Here is a 13,070-nt window from a genome sequence, read left to right as displayed (position 1 = left end):
ATTACTCGAAACTCTTTCAAAAATATTTCTCCTGCAATTCATCTCCCAGATGAACAGTATGAGTCTTAAGCTTTTCTCACTGGTCTAATTTTCTAATCTTAATAATGATAATGCTTGTTTTAATTTTGATTTTTAAATTTTAATTAGAATAATCATTATCACTATTATTTAATCTATTTAATCTGTAATATTCCAGATAAATGCCAAGCAGTGAATATGAATTTTAATAATTATTGAGCATCTACTATATCCTAGGCATTCATTACCTATATTCTTTAGAGACCAGTTTATGCCCCTGGAAATTGAGGTCCCTGCATCTTCAGGACTAAGGGTAATGCTGGACTATGTGGCCTTTCTGTAGCCCCTGCTGAAAGTGGATAACTAAATTGCTTTTTCTCTTCTCTTCTGCTGAGGAAAGCTTCAGGGCTGGTGTGAGGTTGGGGGTTGAGGGGCTGGGGAAGCTGTATTAACTACCTCATGACATCAACATGACTTTAAATAGACTTTCCTAGAGACGTACCAGAAAGATTACTTATGCCTTAATTTTCTTGCTCAAGGTCCTCCTCAAAACTCCAAATTGTATTATATTATCTGACATGACATCTTTATTTTCCATTCCATGTAAATTCCTTCAGTGTGCTCCTTTTTTTTCTTTTACATTAATTTGCCATATTTCTCTCTTACACCACTTCTCTGGCTCTGGTATGTCTTTTGGTATTTTGTTGAAAAATAAGTTCTCCTAAGATACAGTGTCGAGGATATGATAATTTCTGTTGCGGGAAGTCAGGGACCCCGAACAGAGGGACCAGCTGAAGCCGTGGCAGAAGAACATAAACTGTGAAGATTCATGGACATTTATTAGTTCCCCAAATTAATACTTTTATAATTTCTTATGCCTGTCTTTACTATAGTCTCTGAACATAAATTGTGAAGATTTCATGGACACTTACCACTTCCCCAATCAATACCCTTGTGATTTCCTATGCCTGTCTTTAATCTCTTAATCCAGTCATCTTCGTAAGCTGAGGAGGATGAATGTCACCTCACGACCCTGTGATGATTGCGTTAACTGCACAAATTGTTTGTAGAGCATGTGTGTTTGAACAATATGAAATCTGAACACCTTGAAAAAAGAACAGGATAACAGCAATCTTCAGGGAACAAGGGAGATACGACTTGGAACCTGACTGCCAGTTAGCCAGGCGGAGGAGAGCCATATTTCTCTTCTTTCAAAAGCAAATAGGAGAAATATCGCTGAATTATTTTCTTCAGCAAGGAACATCCCTGAGAAAGAGAATGTGCCCCGAGGGTTGTTGGTCTATAGACGGACCCCTTAAGGTGACCGCTTTTTACGGTCGAAGCCGAAGGGATGAAATAAGCCTCGGTCTCCTGTAGCGCTCCCAGGCTTATTAGGACGAGGAAATTCCCGCCTAATAAATTTTAGTCAGACAGGTTGTCTGCTCTCAAACCCTGTTTCCTGATAAGATGTTATCAATGACAATGTGTGCCCGAAACTTCATTAGCAATTTTAATTTCACCCCATCCTGTGGTCCTGTGATCTCACCCTGCCTCCACTTGCTTTGTGATATCACCTTGTGAAGCCTGTGATCCCTGCGACCCACACTCTATCCGTGCACTCCGTCCCCTTTTGACAATCGCTAATAACAACTTGCTGGTTTTATGGCTCGGGGAGCATCACAGAACTTACCGACAGTGTGATGCCTCCCTCGGATACCCAGCTTTAAAATCTCTCTCTCATACTCTTTCCCTTCATTTCTCAAACCAGCCGAGATGCCTAGGAAATAGAAAAGAACCCACAATAAATATCGGGGGTGGAGTTCCCCCTGATAAATTTCACAGGTCTCCAGCAGTTCCTATCCATATTTTGGCTGGTGGTGTCTTATATTTAGTCAGGTATTAGTAACAATAATAATCTAAGATATGTCTTGACACAAAGTAAATTTTTTGTTTTTTGACTATTAGCTGAACTTCTATGGAAACTTTCTAAGGAAATTGGATGTTTAAAAAATATTTTTAATGTATTTTTTATTTTATTCTTGGAAATAATTTATCAGCAATTTTTAAAATGCAAGAACTTTTGTTTTTTATTTTTTCCTTCCCCGAGATGGAGTCTCGCTCTGTCATCTAGGCTGGAGTGCAATGGAGCAATCTCGGCTCACTGCACCCTCCGCCTCCTGGGTTCAAGCGATTCTCCTGCCTCAGTCTCCTGAGCAGCTGGGATTACAGGTCCCTGACACCATGCCCGGCTAATTTTTGTATTTTTGGTAGAGATGGGGTTTCACTATGTTGGCCAGGCTGATCTCAAACTCCTGACCCCAAATTATGCACCCTCCTTGGCCTCCCAAAGTGCTGAGATTACAGGTGTGAGCCACCTCACCCAGCAAAATGCAAAAACTTTAAAAAAGAACCAAGCAGTATACTTTACTAATAGTGATAAAACATTTGGCAGCAATTTTAAGTTCAGATCCTTATAGGTCTGTACGTTCTTTAGTACTTTTATTCCTAACTGAGCCAGCACTTTGAGTGAAAGGACCTTGGATATATTCAACCGATATTTCATCTTACAACTAGATGTCAGTGTTAACATACCTGATTAAATGTCTCAGGTATGAGTATAATGAGTAATTCAGTAGTTACTCACCTATATGAGATATATATTAGAAAATAAATAATAAAGAAGGAACAGAATTTTAAAAATGTCTTTCCTTATTTCAGAGTGGACTGGTTATGCCTTAATTTTCTTTCTCAAGGTCCTCCTCAAAACTCCAAACCGCATTATATTATCTAGCATAATATCTTTACAATTACGTTTTTTACATTTGCATTTACATTTTGTAAATATTGATTTTTTCCCCATATTAATAACTACACAAGAACAGTTAAATTTTTTGATTTATTTGGTTAGGAAAGTCAAGAAAAGTGTGAACTTGCAAAGCTTTTCACTACTACAAACAAAAAGTTCTTCCCTACAGCTTTTCCAGAAAGAATCATCAGAAAAAGAAAGGAAAGTATTGCTATTCGTGTGTGTGTGTGTGTGTGTGCGTGTGTTTCTTGTCTATTTTGATAAGAAGCATATTGAAAGCAAGAATTATGTATGTATCCTCAGTGACATTTCTAACATCTCACCTAGAAGTCTCTCTGGAAATAACTAAATCTACCTTTTAAATTTAGTCCTCATATAAATGGAAGCCTGATGTCCTTATGCATTCCTTACAGAGCCAACCTGACAACCTTTTAAAATAATTTGTGTTGTGTTTCTCAGCCAAGCATGGTGGCTCATGCCTGTAATCCCAGCACTTTGAAAATCTGAGGCAGGCAGATCACTTGAGGTCAGGAGTTCGAGACCAGCCTGGCCAGCACGGTGAAACCCTGTCTCTACTAAAAATACGAAAATTAGCTGGGTGTGGTGGCATGTGCCTGTAGTTTCTGTTACTCTGGAGACTGAGGCAGGAGAATCAAATTGCTTGAACCTGGGAGGTGGAGGTTGCAGTGAGCCAAGATCACACCACTGAACTCTAGCCTGGGCAACAGAGTGAGACGCTCTCTCAATAAATAAATAAATAAAATAAAATAAAATAATTGTGTTTCTCTAAGTAGGATATCTCACTTTTTTTTTTTTTTAATCAGGCTTCCTGTTAATAAATACAAAATCCTGAATAATAACTGAAATATCATGAATAAAGTCTAGGCAAAGTAATATGTCAAAGTACTGAAAACACATCCTCTTCCTCTATTTCAATGAGAAGATATTCACGAATCCCTTTCCCAAATTCTGCCTCCTTTTTGAGAATTACTATTCTTGGATCACTCAAGTGATGGAGCTCACATAGGCAAAATTCTATAGAATTATGTTCACTTTGGCATTTTTAATTATATATTCTCAAAATCTATATATGTGACTTAAAAGTAAAGAATTTTGGAGATTATAGATTTAAACCGTATACTAAGAAATATCAAGACAACTTGTCTTTGGAGCTCAAGTTAAAATTTTGACAGAATTGACAGGTTTGCTTTTTAAAACTTAGCTATAAATTTAACCTTTTCCTTAGAAACAATAACTGCCCCCCAATTCTATTTTGAGAAGGCAAGTTGAATTAGTGTCAGTAATATGTTAGTACATCCATTTCTCTTAATGGAAATAACTTTTTAAGTTATGCAGTAAGTCCTAATTTTATAATAGTCTAAAATATGTGCATCAATGCATGCAAGCAGTGCATGTGCTTATTGGCTTTGAAAATCTATTCTTTCCTGAGAAAGAACTTTCAGTTCATCAGTTTTTGGATCACTGTATGAAACACTCATTTGGCAGTTGATTTTTGTCAGTTTTTGTGACCTCCAGGCATATAACACAAGAACATAAAATTAATTATTGATTATAGTACAGATTCAGCACATCACTGTACATTTTCACTCAACCTGAATAAAAGATAAAAGTCCTATTAACCAACGTCAGGCAATCCCAGTTTGCTTCATATATAGTGGAAATACAAGCAAGCTACATCATGCTGATTAGAACATATCTTATTTAACAAAACAGTAAAATAGTACAATGAAGTTTAATTGTCAGCTCTCTTACAGTGATTAGTAGTAGCTTAATTCTTGACTTGAATTATGATAGTTTTGTGATTTTGCAAATTGATCCTTATATATTAGTATTTTCTGTTGTTTAGAAGCCTTCTTGATTTGTGTTTCAAGATCTGATGTCTTTAACAGATATGATTTATAACCTTAAATTTATTTTATGCTAAGGCCAGTGACTAGTTACTACACTTAAATGCAGAAGAGACAGCTGTCTATGGTATTACTAATTAGACCACCAAGTTTGCAGCACACAGGGAATCTTACTTTTCAGCAGGATGCCTCGGGGATAACTGGTCCTAGCTGAGTGTCTTGAGCCTAGCAGCCATTTAGTATAAATCCTTGGGGACATTTTTGCCTTTCTTTTCTTCCTGGCTTCATCTCTTCTAGGCCTCAGTGGAAGGTTATGATTGTTTTCTGAGTGTGTGTGAACCTTTCTCCTTGCCTTGTCTTCTGTGGTCTGCTTTTATTGCCAGGTGTCTGCTGCATGAGTCCTAGTTCCTCACACCATTCTTTTTTTTTTTTTTTTCTTTTTTGATATTTGGGCTAAGCTAAGCAGCTAACTATTAACCAGCTAATGGTGTTAAAGAAATGGCTACTTGGAACTACTATATAATATTGTATTGTTTTCTCTGATGATTTTCTTAAGTCTCAAATGCTTTTATTTTTAAAACTTCACACTTTTTCCTGACTTGGGTCAGGGCATGCACATAATTGGTTTTATGCATGTTTGGGGAAAGAGGGTGGTCATTTTAAAATACAACTATGGCTGCAATTGTGGAGTTCCAATTCTGACTAACATTAAAGAATATGCTAGAATTCTCTGAATCTGAAAACATTTTGAAAATGCTTTTCTTCACCAGCAAGACAGAAGGGCAGTGAAGACATTCCTTTATAATTATTTCCCTTATTCTTCTTATATTCTCTCCTGGTCTGTCAACATTTAAGATGTTGGTAAATAAACCATTTACATTTGGATGCCAATTAATTGTTCATCTCATTTAAAAATTTATGTAAGCTTTAATTGGGTGAATTTTGTCAAATGTGAATTACATCTCAATAAAGCTGTTACTAAAAAAAAGAAAAAACTTAAAGCATTTTCAATGGTACTGTGAAGCAGCTTTGTATTAATGTGAGAAGGTACAGAACAAATGGTAATTTATTTATATAAAGTTCCAAATCATAGGGCTTTTAGTATATGCCTCACTTTTCAATTTTTGGTTTAACTTAGGAAAACTTTCTATTTGACTTATAAGTGTGTCTCTTAATGAGGGAGGAAAGCAAATATAAGAGGTAAGCACTAAAATATTTAAATCTTATCTTTAGCATTGGAATGCTGTTTAGAGAGATGAACCAGAAGTCCACGTCCAAATATTTCACTTCATGCCTGGCTTCCCCGGGCCTGACCTTCCATTGACAGTCTGAGATCAGGCTAATGCATGAGGAAGTAAGAAAATGGATTACTAAATTCTGCTGTTTTGATTTCTTTCTATAATGAACTTAAGGACTTTTCTTTTCAAGATACTCCATTTGTCATTACAGAAAGCTGTATACCTGCACAAGTGGTGGCTGCCATTGATGTCAACACTGTCGCTAATGAAGTATACAAGTATAATTTTCCTCACACACAGTTACTTGCCAAGACAATTGAAGTAAGTAATTGTCATTGTTTTAATAAGTATGTAGCAAGGGAAATGTGATTGAAAAACACTGGCAAATACTGGTTTCTGGTGGCTTAATTGGAAGATAAAGCATATATAAATTTAAGAGTTCAGGAGAAGGGAATTAACATTTTATATCCTATCAGAAGATAGCATGCTTTAAAAAAAATGTCCAGCGGCCGGGTGCGGTGGCTCACGCCTGTAATCCCAGCACTTTGGGAGGCCGAGACGGGTAGATCACAAGGTCAGGAGATCGAGACCATCTTGGCTAACACGGTGAAACCCCGTGTCTACTAAAAATACAAAAAATTAGCTGGGCATGTTGGCGGGCGCCTGTAGTCCCAGCTACTCGGGAGGCTGAGGCAGGAGAATGGTGTGAACCCGGGAGGCGGAGCTTGCAGTGAGCCAAGATGGCACCACTGCACTCTAGCCTGGGTGACAGAACGAGACTCCGTCTCAAAAACAAAAACAAACAAAAAATGTCCAGCTATAGAGAGGGAGATCAATATTTTGTTCTCTCAGAGAAATAACTGAAATGTAAGGATATGCTTGACTTCTAAATGCTTGGTTCTGTGGTGATATCAAACTTCGAAAAAGTATTTACTTTTATAAAATACTTACATAGTATATATAGTATGCAATAAGAACAAGGGAGAAAATCATTGGCTTTTACTGAATCCTTCTTGTTTTAGCAAACCTGTCAAGGTTAACCTTTTTCACCTGTGGTGACTTCAGCACAAGTATTGAAACACTGATTTATGTTGAGTTATTTTAAAATAATGTGAAATTGGCCGGGCGCCGTGGCTCACGCCTGTAATCGCAGCACTTTGGGAGGCCGAAGCAGGTGGATCATGGGGTCAGGAGTTCTTAGACCAGCCTGGCTGACATAGTGAAACCTAGTCTCGACTGAAAATACAAAAATTAGCCAGCTGTGGTGGCATAAGCTTGTAGTCCCAGCTACTCAGGAGGCTGAGGCAGGAGAATCGCTTGAACCTGGGAGGCGGAGGTTGCAGTGAGCCAAGATCGCGTCACTGCACTCCAGCCTGGGCGATTTTGTCTCAAAAAAAAAAAAAAAAAAAAGAAATTGTGTTTTTTCTCCTAATTTATCATGAAAAATTTTACAAACAAATTTTCTCATGAAGCCATAATTTACATGCAATAAACATGTAGTTTATTGTATGTAATTTTAATTGGGCAGTTTGAGTTTCGACTCAGTCATCAACCGTGTAACTGCCACCACCACAATCAAGACTTAGAACATTTCCGGCATGCTAAGTTGTTCTTAGTGCCACATTTCCGTCAGTCTCCAACCCCAACCCAGGTGATGATGGATCTGCTTTCTTTTCATTATGGATTAAGTTTTCCCTTTCTAGTATATCACAAATAAAATCGTAAGAGTGTAATTCTTTTGGGTGGAACTGGTTTTGTTTAGTGTTGATGGTTTTGAAATTCATCATATTTTGTTGTATATCAGTAGTTTGCTCTTCTTTTATTGTTGAGTAATATTTTGTATAATAGAATATCATATACTACAATATATGTATCTATTCACATTATTATAGACATTTAAATCATTTCTAGTTTTTTACCATTACAAAGTAAAGTCGCAGTGAACATTTATGTACAAATCTGTGTCGATCTTAGTTTTCATTTATTGTGGATAAATACCTAAATTTATTAAACTTTATGAGAAAATACCAAATTTTCCAAGTTTTTTCAGTGTTTTTACCATTTTACATTGTCACTATTAATGTTTAACTGAGAAATTTCACATCCTTGCCAACACTTGATATTGCTGGTCTTTTAAATTTTAGCCATTTTAGTGAGCATTTAGTGGTATTATGGTTTTTAATTCGCCTTTCCCTGATGACTAATGAGGTTGAGTATCTTTTTATGTGTTTATTGGCAATTTGTATATCTTCTCTGCCAATAAATTTCTTGCCCAATTTTTATTATTTGGGTATTTGTATTATTATTATTTGTGAGAGTTGTTTATCTTTTCTGGATTTAAGTTGTCAGAAATATGCATAACAAATATCTTCTCCAATTCTGTAGCTTCTCTTTTTATTTCCTTAACTATGTCTGTCAAAACACAGATGTTACCATTTTTGTTTTTTCTGGTAAAGGACATGTTTTTTGTGTCCTAAGGAATCTTTGCTTACTCAAGTTTTCTCCTGTTTTCTGAAATTTTATAGTTTTAGTTTTACATTTAGGTCTTTGAACATTTAAGGTTACTTTTTGTGTAGATTGTGAGGTATGGGTCAAGATTTATTTGTTTTCTCACAAGGGGACATAATGTTGTCCCAGAACCATTTACTGAAAAGAATGTCCTTTCCCTCATCAATTTCTTTGATGCCTTTATGTTAAAAAATCATGTATGTGTGGTCTATTTCTGAACTCTCTCTTCAGTAGTGTTTATGTTTATTATTATACCAGTAACACTGTTTTGATTGCTGTAGCTTTATAGTATATATTGAATTCAGGCGGTGTTAAGTTCTTGAACTTCTGTTTCTCTTTTTCTAGGTTAATTTGGCTGCACTATTCTTTACATTTCTGTGTAAATATTAGGATCAGCTTGCCAATTTCTAAAAAAAAAAAAGCTGATTGAAATTACACTGATTCATTTTGGGAGAACTGACATCCTAATAAAATGGAGTCTTCCAATGCACAGATATGGTATCTCCTTTTATTCAGGTCTTCTTTAGTTTTTATCAGCAATGTTTTCTAATATTTAGTGTATAAGTCTCACACATATGTTGGTTAATTTTTCCCTAAATATTTGTGGGGTTTGGTGCTATTACAGGTGAGTCTTTTTGAAATTCATTTTCCAATTGTTTGTTGCTAGTATATAAAAATATACTTATTTTTGTTTATTGCTTTGTATCCTGTGGCTTCTATATTCACGTATTAGTCTCGCTAGCAAAAATGAATTTTTAAAGGATTTTCTCCAAATGCAATTATGTTGTCCAAAAGACAATTTTACTTTTCCCCTTTCAATTTGTGACTTTTTTTTTCTTATCTTATTGCATTGTCTGGGATCTGTTGTACAATGTTAACTAAAAAGGGTTAAAGTGGATATCTTTGCTTTTTTCCAGATGTTAGGAGTGTAGTATTTAGTCATTTGTCATTTAGTATGATGTTAAAGTTTTTTGTAGATGCCTATTATCAGGTTAAGAAAGTTCCTTAACATCTGATTTCTGAGAATTTTTATTATGAATTGGTGTTGAATTTTGTTAAGTGTGTTTTCTGAATCTTTTGATGTGACTATATTATTTTTCATTTTAATGCTTTAATATGGTAACTATATTAATTACTTTTTTGAATATTATATCAATGTTGCAATTCCTGGAATAAATCCTACTTAGTCATGATGAATCATCTTTTTAATGTAGTACTGGATCCAGTTTGCTAATATTTTATTAAGAATTTTTGCATTTACCTGCATAATTTTTTTTGTGGTTTCTTCATAATGTTTTAGTATGGTTTCAGTATTAGAATAATAGTAGGGTCATATTTTCTGGAAGAGTTTGTGAGGAACAGATATTAGTTCCGCTATAAACATTTGATAGAATTTTGTTAGTAAAGCCTTTTGGTCCTGGAGTTTTTTTTCTTTTCTTTTTCCTTTGGGAAGGTGTTTATGAATTTAATTTTTCAAATTGCTATAAGGTTATTGAGGCTATCTATTTGTTAATGTTTGCACATATACTTTCATCCTTTTAATTTTATCCTAATTATATTTTTATATTTAAGTTAGGCTTATTGTAGACAGAATATAGTTGGATCTTTTTTCTTATTCAGTCTTATAATCTCTGCCTTTTAATTGGAGTTTTGTAACCTTTACATTTAATCTTGTTAGAATATGGTCGAGCTTAATTTAACTACCTTGTTACTTGTTTCCTTTTTCTCTAATCTGTCTTTTGTTTCTTTTTCCCTCTTTTCTTGCCTATTTGGATTTTTAAAAAATTCGTTATTCTTCACTAATGTCTTTTTTAAGACAATTAGTCATAGTATTTATTCAACGTAAACTGAAATTTCTTTTTAAATGTCTACATATCTATATCTATCTTTGTTTTATTTTCTTATTGGATTCTCTAGGGTTTACAATATGCATCTATTATTTGTGGAAGCCCACCTTCAAATAACATTATACCACTTTATGTTTAAATTTTCACAGTATACCTCCAATTTCCCCTACTGGTCTATTTTGATATTTTGTCTTGCATTTTACTGCTGAAAATGTTATAGGCACCAACATACATTGTTACTATTTTTTGGATTAAGTAGTCAAATATCTATTAAAGAACTTTTAAAAAGCACAAAAAGTCTTTTACATTTGTCTATATGTCTACAATTTTCAGCTTTTTTTTTTTTTTTTTTTTTTTTTTTTTTTTTTTTTTTTTTTTTTTGAGACAGAGTCTTGCTCTGTCGCGCAGGCTGGAGTTCAGTGGCCTGATCTCAGCTTACTGCAAGCTCCGCTTCCCAGATTCACGCCATTCTCCTGCCTCAGCCTCCTGGTTAGCTGGGACTACAGGCACCTGCTACCACACCCGGCTTTTTTTTTTTGTATTTTTAGTAGAGATGGGGTTTCACTGTGTTAGCCAAGATGGTCTCGATCTCCTGACCTCGTGATCCACCCGCCTCGGTCTCCTATAGTGCTGGATTACAGGCGTGAGCCACCATGCCCGACCTCAGCACTTTTTATCCTCATGTTTTAGATCAAAGTTTGCATGTGATATAATTTTTCTTCTTCCTGAAAAACCTTCTTTAGTGTTTCTTGTTGGGTATATATAGAAAGGGACAAATGACCTTGGTACTTTTGAGTAAAAAGTGCTTTATTTTGTCTTCATTGTGAAATATAATTTTTACGGATTTTTTTTTCTTTTTTGGAGAGACAGGGTCTCACTGTGTCACCCAGGCTGGTCTCAAACTCTTGGGCTCAACTGATCCTCTCACATCAGCCTCTCAAAGTGCTGGGATTGCAGGCATGAGCCACTGTGCCTGGCCCACTGAATCTTTGATTGCATTCATTTTGAAAGATATTTTTGTAAAAATCTGTTTGTTTTCTTTTAATACTTTCCAGTGTTAGCTGGGTTGCTTAATTTCTGACTTAAGGTCTGTAATAATTTCTGTTTTCATTCCTCTTAATATATTGTGTCTTTCTCTGTCTACATTTAAGATTTTATCTTTATCACATGTTTTGAAAAGTTTTATTTTGATGTGCTTTTTATGTTTTTCTTTATTTGTAGTGCTTGGACCTTGTGGTGCTTTTCTTACTTATAATTTTCATCAAATTTGGGGGTTTTGACCATTATTGCTTCAAAAACAATCTCTGATCTCTTTCTTCACTTTCTCCAGTTACATATTGTAGAGTAAATGCTAGCTACCGAAGACAGAGTGATCCATGATAAATATCATTAATGCCTCTGAAGAAGAGAATGACTCCAGTGGAACAAAAACTCTTAGTAAAAATAGATAAAAATTTTCCTAAAATGAAACTTACAATGTAACATCCATGAGCCCTTCTGGAACAGATGACTCCATCACTTAATCTAGCTAAGCAAGAGATGAATCAAAGTAGAAAACCCAGGAATGAAGCTGCCATGTTAGGAGGAAAACTGTGGTTAGAAAATAGGTGAAAATGTTGTAAAGTTTTGCAGTGTAGAGGTAATAATGTAATTGGAGTGGGAAGAGGCAGTGAGACACAAAAAATATGTCTTTGCAGATAAATGAAACTATCAATTTTTTAGGACATTATTCAATGTTATTACTGTCAGGGTCTCATCAGAGTGGGAAAGAGAAAGCTCAGCTGTCAGAGCATCAAAGTAGCTGATTAAGGCAACAAGCCAAAAACAAAGGAGTTAAGCCTTCACTCACTTACGGTGGTGTTACTGGCAAGAATCTAAATTAAGCAGAGACAACACCACTCTCCCGGTTCCATTTACCCATGGATCTGTGTAGATGTGAGGGCCCTCTCACTGTTGAGGGAATCCTTGGCCTTAAGGGAAGGGCAAGCAGGGAGGGCTAGTAGTGGAAAAGTGCTGGGGACTGAGTCAGGGTGGCACACTCTTCAAGTGTCGTCAGGGTCTTCAGGGTTTCCCACACCTCCCCACACAAGGAGGCCTTGGCAGAGAAGTTCTGCTCGAGGCCTCAGATAAGGAGACCTCGGAATGAAGGCTCTGGGACTAAGTATGCAAATGTTCCAAGAGCATGACTGCTGGCCTGGTTGCCTGAGACCTTGACTGCACACACACACATACACACACACACACACACACACACACACACACACACACACACACACACACATCTAAACCCAGTAACATACCAAATGGTGAAACTTTAAAAGTATTCTCACTAAAATAATAAAAAGACAAGGATGTCCACCATTAGCACGACTAATTGATATTGTTGTGGAACTGTTCGCTAATGTACTTACACAGAGAAATATCATATAAATAGAAATAGAGATTTAAAAATGTGATTGAATATGCCAGAAAACACTAACAAGTTAAGCAAAAATAGTATATGAGGAATACCTAGTGCTTTAATAAGGAGGCTGGCTACAAAAATATGCTAACCTATAGCATACTATATACAAACAAAAACCTACTAGGAAACATAATAGGAGAAAGTTCCTATTTTTAGTAACAACACAAGAATCTATATAACAAGAAATCTAATTCATATGGAGGTTAAAGAGACTTGAAAATGATGAAAGCGTACTGTGGTTTTGGATAGGATGGCTGAATATTGTAAAAATGTTGGCTCTCTTTCACTAACACTTCAATAAAATAGTCAAAAGTTGTTGTT

General features: G+C 35.5%; 1 protein-coding gene across 5 annotated transcripts in view; it reads left to right on the top strand.

Moving 5' to 3' along the window:
* TRDMT1 (tRNA aspartic acid methyltransferase 1) overlaps positions 1-13,070 on the top strand; it is a 69,322-nt gene that overhangs the window by 29,258 nt on the left and 26,994 nt on the right. For 3 of the 5 annotated variants that reach the window (XM_010354757.2, XM_030941012.1, XM_010354756.2), the window contains exon 2: positions 6,142-6,251. In XM_010354757.2, the coding sequence (XP_010353059.1) occupies positions 6,142-6,251 (110 nt within the window). Of the gene's footprint in view, positions 1-5,925; positions 6,047-6,141; positions 6,252-8,826; positions 8,937-13,070 lie in introns of those variants that run through there. The other 2 variants (XM_030941013.1, XM_030941014.1) reach the window with 2 other exon arrangements.

Source organism: Rhinopithecus roxellana, chromosome 11 (genome assembly GCF_007565055.1).
Source record: "Rhinopithecus roxellana isolate Shanxi Qingling chromosome 11, ASM756505v1, whole genome shotgun sequence".
NCBI classification, from domain to species: Eukaryota; Metazoa; Chordata; class Mammalia; order Primates; family Cercopithecidae; genus Rhinopithecus; species Rhinopithecus roxellana.
This window is presented reverse-complemented; position numbering and strand designations above follow the sequence as displayed.